General features: G+C 40.2%; 1 protein-coding gene across 1 annotated transcript in view; it reads left to right on the top strand.

Moving 5' to 3' along the window:
- Positions 1-17,798, top strand: part of ARHGAP18 (Rho GTPase activating protein 18) — a gene marked incomplete at its 5' end in the record, with an annotated part of 65,570 nt that overhangs the window by 14,193 nt on the left and 33,579 nt on the right. Inside the window, 2 exons of the mRNA XM_080342263.1 lie at positions 14,313-14,512; positions 16,786-17,021. Coding sequence (XP_080198389.1) covers positions 14,313-14,512; positions 16,786-17,021 — 436 coding nt within the window. The remainder of the gene's footprint in view (positions 1-14,312; positions 14,513-16,785; positions 17,022-17,798) is intronic.

The raw sequence follows: 17,798 nt of genomic DNA, 5'->3' as shown, positions 1-17,798 counted from the left end.
GTTATGCATCTGGTTGACTCTGTCAAATATTATCATACGGTCCTCTGACAGTCCTGGTAGCTGGAGTTTTCCCATGTTTTCTCCTCATAAACAGTGATACCCTTTACATTCTCCTGAATAGCACTGAGTGTGTGACAGGCTGGCTACCTTCCTGCTTATGCTGTCTTTGAAGGGCGTCTGCCTGTAAGGATGGGATGCACAAGGTCTGGCACGTGGCAGTTTTGGGGTGTGGATTAAGGCTCCTCTGTGAAGGGTGCTCAATGGGTGCTGCCTGCCTCTTGCAAGTTACTGTAAAGGATGGAGTGGCCTTGATGTGTCGCCTCTGGGTGCATTGCGCTGGGACACTCTGAGGTTACACTGGTGTGAACACTGTTAACTGAGCCGGTGCACCTGGAACTGAAAAGCATTACTTGGGGCATTCTTGTAGAAGGGACAGCTTCAGCATGTTACTTCTTTTTTTAAAAAAATAGACTTTGTGTTTGGTAATAAAAAGACATATATTCTGAGACTTGCAAATCATTTTAACTGATTTGGTTCCAAGTGAGTTGTCATGAAATATCAAAAATGGGAAAATGAGGTCAGTTGCCTAGAGGGCACAGTCAATGAAAATATCCCTAAATTCCTCATTGCACCTTCCTGACTTTCAAAGAGGAAGGAGATCTGAGAACCTTTGGTGAAAACACACAACAAGGGTGGCAGAAGCTGTGAAGTATACTCACCAGTTTTGCATTTAGAGAATTGAGAAAATGGTATAATTTAGGTATATGGGCATTTGTCTTTCTTTGAAAGACTCCTTTTCATCTTTATGTTAAAATGTGTTGTAAATTTTCTGTTACAGAGTCTTGACTTCCCTTGCCATTGCTCTTGTTGTCTTACATTGTAGGTTTTAAACCCTTTTGATGCTGACAGGTGTATGTTTCCATTTCTGTGTCATTGTGTTATCACTTGTATTGTCTTTGTAAATGTAGGGCTTTGTCCAGGTGCCTTATTTTGGCGAGGGCATTATTCTCTCTCCTCTGAGATAGAATTGTCTGCTTATACAACCAAGTATTTCTTGTATCCAAAGAAACTTTTAAGATAGCAAGTGTGCGTTTTCAGTGCAGAAAATATTAAGAAGGTGTTTAATACTTCTGGCAGGAAGGGCCTCAACTGTGTCACCTTGCCTGAGCTCCAAGGATGTGTTTGTCGCCCGCATCAGGCCCAGAGATATTCAGTACCTTCATTGCCTCCCCAGCACTGTTGGTATGTGCTGGTTCCATAAATTTCAGGGTGCATTAGGGAGTGTTTCAGAGCTGGAAAGCCAGCAGGGTCCTGGTCAGCATGGCGAGGCGGCGTGAGGGTTGGGGATAGACTGAGTATTGGGCAGTGCAGCTTTGGAGCTGGGAATGAAGGATTTGTGGGGCCCTTCCATCCTCTGCTCTGGTTTGCCTCACACTTCATTCCCTTTGCTGTCTGGAAATTTCTCTGCTCTGTGCACTCAGGTCAGGCCTGTTCAGGCTGTCTTTCCTTCCTCCCTCCCCCTCTCCCCAAACTGCAGGCTTGGATCACTGTCACAATGTTTTCAAAGTAATTTAAATGGAGTTTCCGTATGTGACTTAAAATTGCATTCAACATTTTTTTTTTTCTGTGTATGTATGATACTGTGTAAAAACCATATGGTATTCATTTGTAGAAGATGCATCTCATAATGGGAAGTACAGATGTCTAGCGTTGGGGTCTTGGTCCTGTAACTAAAAATCAAGGATAGTAATATTCAAGAGTATATAACATTGCTCTTGTTCTTTTGTACACAGTGTGTGTACATACGGCAAAATAAAATATGATTTCATTTTTATAGAAGCAGCTGCATATGGATTGTGCCTTATTTCAGGTTTAATGTGTTGTATGTGAAGCATTGTATTTCATTTTCCTTGATTATTACTGGGGTCTGTAATCATAGCTACTTAGTGTTATAAGTATGTGCTATTTTTACCCTGTTTACACAAGGAATATGTCTGAAGTTAAAAGTCAGGGATTTAACCTCTAGATACGTGGGGGAAGTTAAAAGAGTACAATCTAATTTTTTACTTGCATTTTTTGCTGGCAATTAACCCTCCACTGAAGTGTTTTGTTTGGGAAAGCAGGGTAAGAGTAATGGCTAATACTAGTGATCCAGTGATTTTAAAAAATCAGGTTGATGTTGCGTTGTATAACTGATTGACATCTTCCAATGATACTGTTTTAGAACAGTAATCACAGGTAACGTTATCAGCTGAAAAAACATAGGTGTCACCTATATGTTGATTTGGAAACTGGTATCTCTCATGTTTGTAAGATGCTGGTAGAAAAAGGGATATTGGTTAGGAAGGAGACCAAAAGGATTTTCCTAAATAATTTCTATTAAGAATTATCTAAATACTTTGTAAATCTAAACAGTGACACTTTTGTTTTACTTCAAGTATTTAATATTTAAGTCCCAGAATTCTCACAGTCCCTGTCTGTGTCCTCTTTGTAATGAGTGTGATTTAAACTAAAGCTGGTAAGAGCTCTTTTGGTCTTCAGTTTCCATAATTCTGGAACCATTTTTTTTTTTTCTCATTTTACTAGCAGCACATTTGGTTTTTTCAGCTGCAAAGCAAGCAGTGACCGTCAGCCTTCCCTTTCTGACCAGTCTTGGACATTTTCTATTACTGCCTTAGAGTATGATGACAGTCTTCCATGACCATGTTAAGTTTTGAACTCACTGCCCATGTACCCACAGGGAAAGGAGACTGCTTATGCCAAAAATGAATCAAGTCTGAGAATAAAGAACAAAAAAATGTAATGCTGTTAGTGGAAGTGAGAATCAAGGATTACATGTGTAAAATTATGATTGACTAATAATAAAAGACATATGGGATTTTTTTTTTAGGGTTTGTTTTTTATTTTGAACAGTTATTCCTATTAAGTGATTGGTTATTTAATTTGCGTGTTTTGTTTACTTCATTTCCACTGTTTGTTTCTTTTCTGGTTTTCTCCCATTGTTTGTTTGGTGTTGTGTTCTCTTTGTTTTTCCCCCCTCCTGGAACAAAACCAAACCTCTTTTAAATCCTTACCATTGAAGTTTTGGTTTTGTATTCAAGTCCTGATGCTCAGACTTTGTGGACAGGTGGCACAGTAGTATACGCTACAGTAGGCATTTAGGGATGGGTGGCATATTATCAAGGGAGACCCTGACTCTGAGAATGAATTATTTACCATGGGTAATCTGGGTTGTCCTCTGCATTGCTCCTCTAGAACCTGACACATCAGAAGACACGTTGTTTCTTCTGTGGTGTCACCTCTGTCTGGGCTGGTGAAACAACAGAGCAGCTGGAGCTCTTAAATTGCACACCAGGGCTTTTATGTTAGGACTGCCAGTGGCTTCCAAACTTGCACTTGAATGCATCTGTGTATACAGATTGGTAGCTGTACATCTGTGTACTTAATTTGTAAGCAAAGGGATGCACCTGCACATACAACTACCACTAAAGCTTTGTAGGGCACTTGGTTGAAAAAAATACGTTTTTATATCTTTTTGGCTGATGCTCAGAAAACAGAGATGGTAGTGAAGAGGGAGAGGGAAGGAGAGAATGTGTGGTCCCGAGTTGCTTCCTGCTTGCTTGGTTGTCTACTGACATTTAAAAACTGCCAGAAATACAAGTGGGGAGGGAATATATTAAGGTAATTTTGCTTCATTTAGTGGCATTCCTGCTGGGTATTTCCCTGGAATATTTCCTGGTATTTCCCAGGAATATTTGCTTAGAAGAAGGAATTTGCTAGGAAAGGAGTTGTTGCAAAGGCTCATGGCTTTTGCAGTTGCCCTCAAACATAAAAAGTAAGAATTTTGACCGAGTGCACTTTTCAATCTCTTCTGTTGAAGTGACAGTGGACTTTTCTGCTGCTGTCTTTGTGGGGTGGGTCGGGGGTGTGAATCACAGAATGTTAGGGCAGCCTGTTCCAGTGTTGTCACCCTCACTGAGAAGAAGTTTCTTCTCATATTTAAGTGGAACCTCTTGTGTTCCAGTTTGAACCCATTACTCCTTGTCTTACCATTGGTTGTCACTGAGGAAGAAGGAAACAGCTGGATCAGGACAGACCTGTATTGCTGTCTGCCTCGGCTGTGGTACACTGCCCAACTGCTGCTAGAGGAGTTCCTCAAAGCAGGTTTGCCTCCTGTGTAGAGACCTATGCAGTGTTGTTGTCTTTGCACCTCTGAGAGCAGGTGAAATCCCAGTGACCACTTTTGAAGCTGGTTGCAAACACCTCCTTCCTAATGCTGAGCCCCAACTAAACCCAGATTAGTCAATCCCTTGCAGTGTCCTTGAGGCCTCCTCTCTCCTACCTCATTGCCTTTAAGGATGCTTCTTAAAAGCATCCTCTCTGTTTTGCTTCTGAACAGACCTGTTCCCTCAGTCTACTTGAGTACTGGCCCGCCTTGCCCATGCTGCTCTCCTCAGCCTGTTCTGCTCCCTCCTCTCCCTCCTTGATCCAGCTTCTGAGAGAGCACCTGTATCTGCTTTGTCTTCCTTGATCTTTGTTGGTGATTTATTTACACAATTAAACGAATTTCCTGACAAAACCTCTTTAGCCTCCTACGTGGATTTCCTTGCCTTCTCTTTGAGAACGCTCATACAAATTTATTTATGATTTATTCTGAATGTAAGGATTATATTGTAATAAATTGACTATGAATGCGTGCCAGTTTCCTTCAAGCATAAACAAAATTACTGAATTGTGCTGTAGGCCTTATATTTGCAAGTAACAGGGTTATAGGTCTAGCTAATACGTCCTTTAACATGGTAAGAGCTAATGCTTTTAGAGAACTAATTGCTTTTAGAGGCACAAAAGTGACTCCAGTATCATTTCATGGCTGTAACTGCACTTTACTAGATGGTCCTGTTATTTGGCAGGATAGGTTAAATCAGGCTTTGTTACCATGCTTATTTTTTTTCCACTGTGTAAAGAAAAATCAATTATTTAAATCTTTCCTCTCTGTGCCTCTCAATAATGGAGTTAGACTGTATCTATTTCACTTCCTGGTTTATTCTCTTTGATATCTGTGGAGCCTGAAGTAATCTCACATAGGCTTTATTCTCTTTTTTGGGAGAAGATTAGTTCCAGTGGTTCTCTTCTCTGTGGGCAATAGGTTTTCTTTAAAACTTGAGCTTTAAACACAATTAGAATTGTGTGTAAGGGAAATATACTGCGTGTCTTTTTAGTTTGGAGTCTGACTTCTGTTTTCATTCAGTGGGATTTGAGGTTCTGTAAGCACTTCCAGTTCTTCCAATAGTCTGCAGCAGTTGCAAACTTGCCTCTAATGTGATGCCCCTTGTGTGGCTGTGTCTATATTGGTCACCTAGGTTCCCTTGCTGCCTTGTTTTCCTCTCTGGTGGTTTTTGCACTTCCAGGAATAGCTATTTCTTTTTCTAAAATGTATGTTTTTGAACAGGAAATTTCTGTGTATGGGCAAAAAAATGGGAATGTGTTTTAAAAGGGTCAGAATGGGAGGACCTGAGACAATATAGTCTGCTTCATTTTGTCAATACAGAGGTAAAACCAAAACTGATTTTTTCTGATATTACTTCTTAGTTTGGCTAATTGTGATAGTTTTATTGCAAGTCTGATAACATGCAATGTTCAATTTAAAGCTCCAAGTCTGAGTCCGTGGGACACGCTTTTCACTAACAGAAATAAGCAGACTTCTGTATTTTATGGCTGTGAGAATAAAGCTAAAAGCATGCACTGAACTGAGCAGCTCAAACCCTGGAATGCAACAGTCTCACAAAAAACAAGGAAATACAACTAGTCCAGTCATTCTGTGGGGGACAGGCTTCATGGCTGCAGTTGTCAGTCCTGAATTCTTTCTTGCTTTGTATGGAGTGGAACAAGATCACATTTATTATGGAACAACCTGCGACGGCATTGCAAACAACTCTTTTTGCAAGTGTTCAAAAGTGCATATGTTATAGTTCTATCACCTTTTTTGATTATAAATCATCTCACATCATCAACTGTACACAGGGGTCAATGATGTATACCATCATTTTAGATAGTGTGTGTATGTGTATCAGTTTACTATAATTATAATTTGTCTAATCAGAAGTAGAAAATAGGTAGAGTCTAATTGGCTGTGTGGGAACATGAGCTCTTATTACAGGAAATGTCATTAAATATTTTAATCTTCTTAGAAGTGCTGCATATAGTTCAGGCAGATTAAGTTTTGGCATCATATCTGCAATCTCCTATTTCTGGTGCAGTGGATTAGAATATTAAGTGTAATACTCTATGGTTTTGCCACAATTTCCTTCCTGTTTTATTCAGTGACATATTGGGGTTGGAAAAGGAGGAAGGTTATATTCAATAAGGTAAAAAAATCTGATCTAAATAATGATGAGGATATGGCTGGAAGCAGTGCAGTGTATATATACACCTTTTAGACTTACAGTCTGGCAGCCCTAACTTTGGGCTGTTTTGCATTTATTATTCGTGGAGGGGTTTAAAATGCTAGTTTGTGGGGTTTTCTCTGTTTTTTTTTTGCTGTATGTGTATGTGGATTGGTGTGGTGGTGGTGTTGTTAATCTCCAGAGCAGTTTTGAGCAGGTATTAACAGCAGCTGGTGGTATTACAAAAAAAATCCTAAGAGAGCTGATTCTCTTTGCTTAGGCTTTTTTATGCTCATTTGGGAAGTTAGTACTGTTTTATATGCTCTCTGCAATCACTTTGTGCTAGCTTTGGAAGGAGAACAGAACCTTGCCTCAGTTCCTAGTTCTTTGGCTTTTTTTGGGAGCTTAAGGGGGAATTAGGCAAGTTTCAGTGCAATTGCTATTTAAAATGGCTTGTAAGGTCATGGACGAGCCAAAATAAAACTCTTTAAGTTGGGATAGAAGGAGTGCTAAGCATCAGTACATGAAAAATACTGGAAATTACATTGATTTGTTACTGTTATCTTTACAAGTCTTGTATGACTCTCTTGAAAAGACAGTTGCAAGAGAGTTTGCAGTCAGTTATGGAAACAAAAGTGATAGAAAAGGTGGAAAGGAAAGGACGTAGTTGTTGCACTGAGTGACATGCTTTAGGAGCTGGAATGAATGGCAGAAATACAAGTCCAGACTGAAGTTTCTCTAATGCCTTCTAGAAGTTATGAAGCACTTTAAAATGTATGAGAAATATTTTTGCAGTGTTCTGGACACCAAATGTCTGGACTTGGGTCTTGGTAGGTATTGTTCAAGGGCTACCTGGCTTTTGTTTGATAAGAGGTTTTAGCTATCAATGAAATAGAACTTTTTTTTTTTTTTTAATGTTAAGCCATATAAAAAGATGAAGACATTTACATTTTATAAAAAGAAAACCCTTCAGTTAGGTAATGTACTACTCTGTGACTTATGTTAGATCTGGTTACTTTAGAACCACCTGCTTTGATGGGCACATCAATTACAATTTGATATATTTTTCTTTAACAGAAGACTTTGAAAGGATGCTCAAAGCTGCTCTGCAAAATGCTGAGTTCTGTGGAAGGGGTGGTGTGACAGAAGTCAGTTTCTTAAATATTAGGTTGAAACCATTAGAATAAGTGATCTGGTAATAAAAATTCTTTAACACATCCTTGAAATAAAGGCCTTGTGTTATCTTCATATCTGATCATTTGGCATGCAGCTTTGCCTAGATACTGTGAAAGATCAGGTTCTGGTAGGCACTGTGGCTATAGGAAGATCTGGCAATCACTTCCCAGGCCGTTGTCCCAGCCAAGAACAGGGAGCTTAAACCAGGCAGCTGTTGTTGCCATTAGATTAGAGCTTTCTTGGTTAATTCGATTAAGAAGTCTTTGCACCTCACAGTGCTACTTGGCATCTTGAAAGGAGGGGAGGGATGGGGGGAGCTTTGGGCGCAGAAGCTTTAGTTATTCCCACGCTTCTGTAGCTCAACCTTCAGGATGAGAAGCAGGACAGAAGACCACATTGTTTCCCTCTCATCTTTTTAGTTGTTTAGATTTGAAAGCACTTGGGAAGTCCTGTATTTATATTAAAGGGTACAGCATCCCGTGGATGTGATTGCTCGGTAGATAGTTGTCAAAATGGCCCACAGGCCATCGGCCCATAGGCAACTTCAATTGTTTGAATCTAGTTAGCCTTTGAACAATGTAAAATGACTTATGCAAATTACTGCTTAAGTTTGTAACTCCTGTGTCAAGAAGATAATTCTGTTTTGAGAGTGCTACTCTATTTATAGCCACAGAGCTGGAGTCTGTCAGATACCCACAGCAGCAGAGCTTCCTTTTATCTGGCTTGCAGTTTGCCATGGGGCAGATCTCGATCTTTCATGCTTAGTGGTCCAGTGGTGAAAGACTCTGGAGATCAGGGAATGGTTCTTGCTTCTGTCACTGGTTTGCACCCTCAATTTGAACAGCATGCTTCACCTCTACAGGCCAAATACCCCCATTGTCTTTTTCCCTCTCACAACCTTTGTGTGTCTTGTTTATCAGGTTATTAACACATCTAAGCATGTGTTGGGACGATGCTCAAAGTTGGTGAGCCCCAGTATCAGCTGAGGTATGGCTGCAATAATACTACCAATGGCTAAATGCACACAAGTCTTTGGGAGCGATGACTCCCTTTGTGTGGGGGTTTCAGAAGTTGCTGGTGTAATATAGCTGTAGTCAGGTGTGTCTTTATCATTTTATGTAACTCTGGAAGGGAAATGCTAGTTTATTGGGGTACCAGAGGGTGTATCTGAAGGGAATGTAGTGCTCAAGATGTTGCCTGTACAAGAATCCCAACAGCAGTGCTTTATGTACAGGATTACTTAAAGAAGCTTTTAAGGCGAAGCATATGGGTGATTGTATATTCAATGTACAGTTTAAGGAGGCTTAATAGTGTAGTCTGACAAGTAATTATATCACTTGATAACACATTGCTTTTTTTGCACTGCTCTCAATGTTGGAAATTAGCTGATACAAATGTTTGTGAAACTTTTAGTCTTATAGAACATTGAATTTGCCTTCAATTTGAGCTTGTTTAATGGTGATGTTTAAGACTCCCATAGGCTTTGTTAGGCAGCTGTGGAAAAGGATAATATTTGTTTAATTTCAAAGAGCTAAATCCTAATTGAGGTCAAACCTAGTAATTAATCAGGTGGCCTCTTCCCTTCTTCCACTTGTGACACTTCTTATAGTTACAACTGTTTTTATTTAAGAAAGATCTAGGCCTGAATTTTGAACCCCAAAATTTGACAAAAGGAGGTGGAAAAAGGACTCTACAGAAATTCCTAATTTGTGGCCAAGAAGAAAAGGAGTTCCTTACTTCTCCCTTTCCCTTGCTTTCTATATTTTATCGTGTTTTTGTTTGTTTTCCCCAAGGAGATGATAGCAGATTATAGGGACTGGTATCTTTTTGCTTTATGTTCGTGCAGTAGTTAGTAGCTGGACTTTGTCCTTTCCTGGAGTCGGTGAGCTCACCTGCAATAATCCTATTAAAGGAACTCCACTTCGCTTTCAGCATCGTTAATCTATTCGATTTGGTTCAACAGTGTATTTATATTCCCTAATTTGTATGACCATGAACATCCTTGCATTTAGTATTTCTACATTTCAGTGTATTTACACATCTAATACATGCATGCCCATATATAACATATAAGGATGCCATACAATTCTGATGTTTATATAGCAATGGAGAAAGATCATGTTCACGTTCAAAATTAGTGGCTAGCGCTATAGAAATGATGAAGTTATCTTTTTTTTCTCATCACTTACTGTTTTAAAACACAACACAGTCCTTAATTCTTATGGAGAAAACTGGAAGTAAAGACAAAATTAGCTTTCAGTGAAATGAATGTATCTGAAATGGCAGTGAAAGTGCACCTTCCTAACTGATTAATCTCCATGTGACAAGTTTCAGTTATGAACTGCTATAAAGGCACTGAACAGACAAGGAGGTTGAGATTTCACAGAAAAGAAAATAAGGAATAAAGATGACTGCACTAGTAAAAAGTGCCTATTGAAATCAAAATCAGGCTGACAGAACCTGAGAAATGCACGTTTTTATTATGATGTAAAACAACGATTAATGTGAAGAATTGTGTTTTCCACAGTTGGTCAGGAAAGGGAAGGCTGAAGAAAATATTTGTGCCCAGTTCTTCTCCCTTAAGTGCCACAACGTGAGGCTCATTAGTGCTTAGTGAGATAACCTAAATCTGGTTTCTTTCCTTATAAACGTTAGGAATGGTGTTCATTACAGTAATTGGTTTTAATAGCTCCCCTCTGGAAGAGCTAGAGTGCTTTGTCTTATATCCTTGACATTTCTAATAAATAAATGCATCTCTAGTGGGTGGGACAAGAAGATTAACTCTGGTAAAAGACTGCAATAACTATATTGAAGAATGTGTTTTATACTGGGGGCTCAGTTTAGTGTTGAGCTACATAGGCAAAAAATCTCATCTGCTTCAAAGGGCACATGTCTGAGTACCAAAAGTCACAGCTAACTGTGTAATTTGGAAATGAGTACTTCACTACTCCCTATAAAGCTATTTGAAGAGTAAACTATTTACTAGTGATTGGAAATAGATGTTAATAAGATTTTAATAGAACTTGAGGGTGTTGTTAGCAAAGACCTTAATGGAAATACAAGTTTTCTGGGGGAAGAAAGGTGCTGGAGGGTAAACTTACAATTTAGTAATCTGAAATGCTAAACAAGTAGTGTTTGAAAATGACTTTAAGTGACTAGTGTTTGTTAGCAGTAGCTTATTTTTTCTGGGAGAAGAAGAGACATCTCCTTAAAGATACTTGTGAAAAGCATCTGCATTCTTCACATTTTACATAGAAAAAATATAACACCTAAAAACTTCAGAATGTGCTGGAGAAGTAACCTATCTTCTGCAACCACAGTAATAGCTTTGTTTTTTGCAATGAACTGTACTTATTTCCTACTGATAGTTTTTTGGAAGGCAGTCGTCTACAAAGTTTTAAAGGTTTCAACATGGGGTATTTGAAATAACTTTTTTAAGATTGATTTTTATTTTTTTTTTTAAATGAGGCTGTGAATGTGGGATTAATTATTTTTAAAAACCAGATCTCTCTTGCAGATTCCTTGTACTATTCTTACTAAGATTTATTGCTTTTTCTTTTCTCCTCTCTTTTTTTTTTCTTGGCCTTAACTTGTTCCCACCTATGCATTTTTATTGTGTGATGTGGAACTAGTGCTTACTAAGCATATGTTTGGAAAAGGATTTCATTCAGTGGAAGGTCACAGCAGAAATCCCATGTTCTTGGTCTTGCCAATAAATACCTAGAAATAAAAATCTTAATTGGCAACCTATTTTTCCCTATACTGGGCATTTAAAAAATTGTTTTCCTTCTCTCACCTACACCAACCCTATGATATCAGGACTGTCCTTGATATCCTCAAAGGGCCGTTCTCATTCGTGCCTCTGTGCACAGAGGGAGAGACAGAGATGGGGATGCCTGGAGCCACTTTCCCCAGTGGGGCATGTGAAGCAAGAAATGTTGAGCCAAGTGAGGTGAAAATCAGATCTGCCCTGCTCTGTCAGATAAAGTTTTAGCAGTTCTCTCCCAGCCCGAGCCTCTCTCTGTCCTACCCGATAGAAACATCAGGCTGTGAATGAGCCTAAAGCAGGATGGATTTTGAAGGAGAGATTCGCACCAAAGCGGTGAGGTTTTTGAGGTGAATATTTCTTGGAAGGTTCCCCTGGCTTGTTAGTGTCTTTCCCTCTCTGAGGGCTTTCACAATGAGAAGTGGCGTTACTGCCTGATGAAAGCTGGGAGTTGCTGTATCGATTCATTACTGAGAGGCAGAGATCAGGCCGGGGGGAGCCTTACAAGACAAGCAGCTTATATTTGGTCGAGTAGAGCAGGTCTGTGCCTGGTGATTGAAGGGTAAGGCACGAAGGGTAGAGCACAGTCTCTGAGAGTTAGTGGAGTTGTTTTAATGTACAGCAAATGCTCACAGGACCTTGAACATGGTCATGAATGCTCTGTCCTGGGTGTCACGTATGCATTTGAGGACACAGACTTCTCATCTGTGAGACAGGACTTAGTCCAGGGAAGGTGATGGGCTGGCTTTGCTGGAGGAACCCAAGGAGTACTGCCCTGGGAGTGTGGCACCAAGCTGTGGCCTGCTGCAGCATGTCCCACCGCAGCCTGCCGGAGTCCCCCAGGTGCACACTTTTAACATATTCGATCTGTTAGCTCTGTCTGCCGCTTGGTGTGCTGTGGTGGTTAAATTTCAGCCTAGGTGGGTCAGTGAGAGCAGTTTGTTCCAAAGGTGAAAGGCCACTGAAGAGCTGCTGAGCAGGTCGGCAGGGTTAAGCCTAGGGACGATAAGCTGAAATCTGACCTCCCTCAGGCTGAATTCAAGTGTGCAGAGTCTCTGTGAGAGGGACCCGGTCGGCTCTGAGCACCTTCAGCCACAGGAGGAGGGAAGCCCAGGCAAGGGCTGGGAAATCCAACCTGCTTTGGCCACACCTGAGACCTACGTTGGCTGCTGGGAATGCTTCTGATGTGGCTCCATGAACATCCTTCTGCAGTGATTAGTGTTGGATTCACAGGCAGCACAGGTCACACACAGGACACACCTGTCGGGAGAAGTTCAAGAGCAGAGGTAGCTACATGGAGAAATCGTATTGGTTTGGTAACATGCTCTACTACCAAGATGTTATTACCATTGATGCAGAACCTGAATACTCCTTTCTATGTATTTTTTTCTGGGATTTCAAAGAAGGGCAGGTTAGGGAATGGTTTTGGGGTGCCTATTGGCTTGGTAATTCATTGTCATTCATTAACTTGTACCTGGAGGAGGGAGGCAGGGCGGGTGGAAACTCAGCCCTTTCATAAGGCTCTTTACCTTTAAAGGCAAAGTCCATATGGTTAGTATTTCTTATCAGAGAATCAAGCACGTATGGTGTGAAAGGATTTGTGACTTGGACACACAAGGGGCTTATCTTCAGAGAGAAAGGTATGACTTTTTTTACTTAGGGGCAGCTAACAAGCGTCAGTTGTCCCAAGATAAAATGTAAGGACGAGGTGCTTTTGTTTTAATTCTAGATAAACTTGCAAAGTCAGCCAGATGGGGTAGGACTTAATTTACAGCATTTACATTGTGATAAATCCACAGTGCTTGATCTTTGATATGTTCTTTCAGAATAAGTGATATTTATTATTTAACCCCAAACGGTGGCTCCTTTTTTTAAAATATGGAGACAAATTCAGACATAAAAGACATCTGAAGCTGTTCCTGAAATGTTAAGAACATACTATTTTTTAATACAAGGAAGTATTTTGATATACTGTCATAATACTAGAGTTACTCAGTTTAGAAATGACCACTGGTGATAATCTTGTCCGATATGCCCCAAACCCGTAGTATGGCTGCTTTTAAGTTAGATCAGGTTGCTACTCATGTAATCCATGTCCTCTTTCTGATGCTTTGAACCAGTTTGTGGCTTTTGATTTGATGTATTTGACCGTAAGAATGACCTGTAACTTCGATAATGTAATTATAACCTTTGCACTTTTTAAGAGGAATTCTTTGCTAGGTCAGTGGTAATTTTTGCCAGTGACTTAATGAGGTCAAGATGAGACCTAGAGGTTTTAGCTTGTTGGTTTCTTTTTTCTAGTTGCAGCTATACTTAAGATGAAAGGACCTTTTGAAAGCCTTAGCAACATATGTTTGGCAGAGTGAACCAAAAACTAACACCAAACTATAAAAATGGTAAGCTTTCAGTCAGAGAGGAAGCAAGACAGAAACAAATAGTGGCCTTTCTTAAACGTTTGGACTCACTAGTTTTACTTCACAAGCTGTAACTTCAGTAATTCTACTTTGTACTTTCCCAGCTGTAATTAAGGTCATAGATACCAGACTAAACATCGATAACAAAAGCAGAATAGCGAAGTAAAAGTGTAGGGACACTGTCAAGCTATAAGAATTTACTCAGGCAGAAAGACACTTTTGAAAAATTTGTTATGAGCAATGATGATAGGAAGATACATACCATGAGGTCTGTGAAACTGACTTGTGAATTAGAGGTTTGGTGTAACTAGCATTACTAGAACTTGGATTCATTATTTGTTCTTTAATACAGACTCCTATGCCCTTCCAGAGTGGGAGATGCATATAGCAGAAATGTTAAATTAAAAATCTGTTCCAGATATTAAAAATAGTTTTCAGTATCTTGGTTTGCCTATTTATAGTAGTTTGCTTTGATAGTCTGACACAATTAATTACCAACTCCCTTCACAGATATAAATATACCCTGTATCTTAAAATGCTAACCAAAAATTGCTTTTTGGTTTATGTTTATAGCCGTCGGTCTGGTCAGTATACAATGAACCATGACCATTCCAAGAAGACACCTGATGGAGCATCATTTGACCGCTCAGGATCCCAGGACTCCTTGGATGAACTGTCTATGGATGACTACTGGAAAGAACTTGAAAACATCCATGAAACCAGAGGAAATAATAATGAGGAACGAGTAGCACTTGTAGTGAAAGAGCCAGATGGTAATGAAATCCACTCTTTTGAATGATTGCTGTTTAGGGATTTTTCTTTAAGTCTTACTTAAAGAGATGGCATCCACCAAACACACTTAAATCAAGGAGGAGGTCACTCTACTGAACACCCATGTTGAAAATTCTGTTGCCTCTCATATATACCACCAGAAACAGGTGGTGCCCTGAAAGAGAATTGTCTCAGAGATAAGTAAAAGGCTGTTTTTCCATTAAATGTTATTTGCAGAACCTCAGAAAGTTTCCTGTACTTGCAAATCACAACAGTCAAAGCTTCATTTGCAGTTTACTGTTAAACTAACTTATCCTTTCACTTTTTGTATATGTTGTTCGTTATTGTAGCTATTGTGGATAGAAACCTCATGCTTTAGAAGACAAGCCAATGATTAACCGGTTTAAGTTTAGTGAGTAACTTTCTACGCTTGTAACTGTTGTGACTGTTCAGTTGTATTATATTTGTTTCTCAGAAGCATCAGTTACGGGCCTGATCTTAGAAGAAGTTGGGCAATTTCTGTATTTTTCTTGTCCTATCAGGTAAAAGAGGAGTAATGTCCTTAATTCTACTCTTCTCTCAAAAATTATTTTTAACAGTGCAGTATCTGCCCTTCTGCCATTCTTACAAGAGGCTCACAGTGTCAGTAAATTAAAATGGTGAGCTTTTCGCATGGCTTCTATGTGAGTGAGAAGAATGTGCTCCATTTACTTTCAAAGGGATTTGCAATTCTAACAGCCTAGGCATTTTGAAACATTGCTGCTATTTACAAGTGCTCTGAAGAGGGTGGCAGTGTGACCTCTGGAGAAAGCAGCAGTCTCCTAGCCCGCATTTCCGGGGAGCAGGGCATCTGACAGAGCTGCGAGGCTTTCTCTAGAGCAGCAGAGCCCCTTGTTCTGCAGCACAAGCCTCTTCTGTCACCCCAGCTCACTGATGCTGTTACACTTTCAGGCTCTGCACTCCCAAACCCACCTTTTCCTTTTTTATTTATACATAGCCTATTTCCCCTTAATTGCTGCTCCAGCTTGAGTCGCAGGCTGGCATGGAGCCCAAGTGAGTCAGCTGAGTTGAGTTGATGAGCTGGAGCAGATGTTGCTCTGCCCCACACCATGCCTAATGTGCAGCACCTCGCTTGGGTACAAGTACTCCTGAACATGTGGGAGACTGCACCTGGCTGATGGGCCTGCCTTGGCAGGGGCTTGCTTGAGACCTGGACGTGCAAAGGTGAGGCAGGGGAGGGAAGAGGTATACCTTGCTCACATCTGCTTGGAAGAATGAGTGTAGCACTTCTTTCTTGCCCCAATAACAGAATCTGAGAGAGTTTTGTCAAGATTTGGCCTCACAGCCATAACAAACTTCATACGTAAAATTTTGTGCCTGTTTTCTGTTAATATTCAGGTGCCCACTTGGATGTGCACGGGGCACTGTGGGAAGTTGCAGTCAATAGTGAAGATGACATGCCAGCTCTGGAGTACTTTTAGTTATCCAATAAATGGAAGTGTGGTTTGAATGTTTGAGACTGTTGATGGCATTCAGCACAAGCCCAGCTGCTACAGACAAAACTTAGGGTTTTAAAGAAAGTATCATTAGAGAGATACTGATTTCAGAAGCAGAAGTTTTGCCATCAATGACAGTATTTAATAGCTTTCTCATCATTCATGTGCAGTGATCTGTCAGTAAAGGATACCTTATCAACTATAAGACTAAAGCAATAATTGTGTCATGGGCTGTCAGCAGGCTTTAGACCATGTCATAAGGACTGATTAAAAAATAGCATTAAGGTGACTCCTGAAGCCTGGTTTGTCCTTCATTAAATTGAGCTAGTGGAGAGCTGTAGAATTAATGTATCAAGAAAAGTGGGCAGAATCCTGTCAGTAAAAGAGCTAAAAAGATTGAGGATTGAACTAAAAATCAATGAAGCAGCAATGATCAGAAGTTTTCAGACATCCCCATACACATTTATATCTAGGTACATTTATAAAATGGTATATAATTTAATAGAAGTGCTATAGATTATTATAAAGATTGCACTATAGCAATCTGTATTGGATTAACTATTTTAAAAGCTTTTCTATCATATGTTAACACTTTGGAAGCTCTTTAGAAACAACAGGGTTTTTCCAAGTCATGATAGGTTAAGTAATTGTTCTTAATTGTGGATCCCCTTAGTACTTTCCCTGTGAACTGCATTAAGTATATCGCGTTATTAACATCCAGTCTGCTTAACCATACTTGAAAGCCAACGTTTATACCTTTTTCTCTTTGCCTTGCTCAGAGGGAGAACTGGAAGAAGAATGGCTGAAGGAGGCAGGTCTGTCAAATCTGTTCGGCGAGAGCTCTGGTGACTCCCTAGAAAGCGTGGTGTTCCTGTCCACGCTGACCCGAACCCAGAGGGCAGCGGTAGAAAAGCGTGTAGAGACTGTCACGCAAACCATGAGAAAAAAAAACAAACAGCACCAGATTCCTGATGTCAGAGATATCTTCCGGCTACAAGATGACTCAAAGGGAAAAGTAAGTTCCTGTCTGTGGTTTTGTTTGATTCTGGCAGAGAGAAGAGAGGGGCATGTGGGAGCGGGGGAAGGGAAGAGGGATGCACAGACACAAAAGGAATATTTCCAGAAGATTTGTGTCTAACTTTTCACTGATTTCCAAGGGAATTTTTTACTGAATTTATGGGAATAGCATTGGTCCATACATGACATTACAATTTAGTGTGTAGAAAGAAGTATGTATGTTGATGATGAATAAAACAAGCACTCCATGGTCAAGATACTAATCGGAATTACTTTTAATGCAGATGCGAACCTCATGACAACAATCACCCAAAGAACTAACAACCGTGGTAGCGGCCAGCAGTCATCCTGAGGTGTCTGCCAGAGCAGTACCTCTAAGTTACTGGTGTTTTTGTTTGTTTGTTTGTTTGCTTTTAAAAAAGAGAAACAAAAATGGGACATCAACATAATGTACTCAATTTTGACTAGGCTTTTATGCCTGTCAACTAGGGGCTTAGACCTTGTACTGACTCAATGGGCCTGTGTGTGTCGTTAAACTGTGCGTGGGAAGTTGCTCTGACAGGTCCTGAAGGGTCCTTGTGTCCTCTCCTGGGCTATGGAACAGGAGAGTTCCTCTGCCACACGCAGGAAAGGGGAAGGAAGGAAATGGAGACTATGATTAGAGTTATTCTTCTCTGGAAAAGTGTATGTGTCCTCTCTACTCCCCCAAAAGCAGTGAGATCTTCAGCTGTAAGAAGGCTGTTACCTGGTGGAAGTGCAGGGTTAATTTACCCGA

Source organism: Nesoenas mayeri (assembly GCF_963082525.1).
Source record: "Nesoenas mayeri genome assembly, chromosome: 3".
In the NCBI taxonomy this organism is placed as follows: Eukaryota; Metazoa; Chordata; class Aves; order Columbiformes; family Columbidae; genus Nesoenas; species Nesoenas mayeri.
Note: the sequence above shows the minus strand (reverse complement) of the source record. Positions and strands in the feature narration are given on the sequence as shown.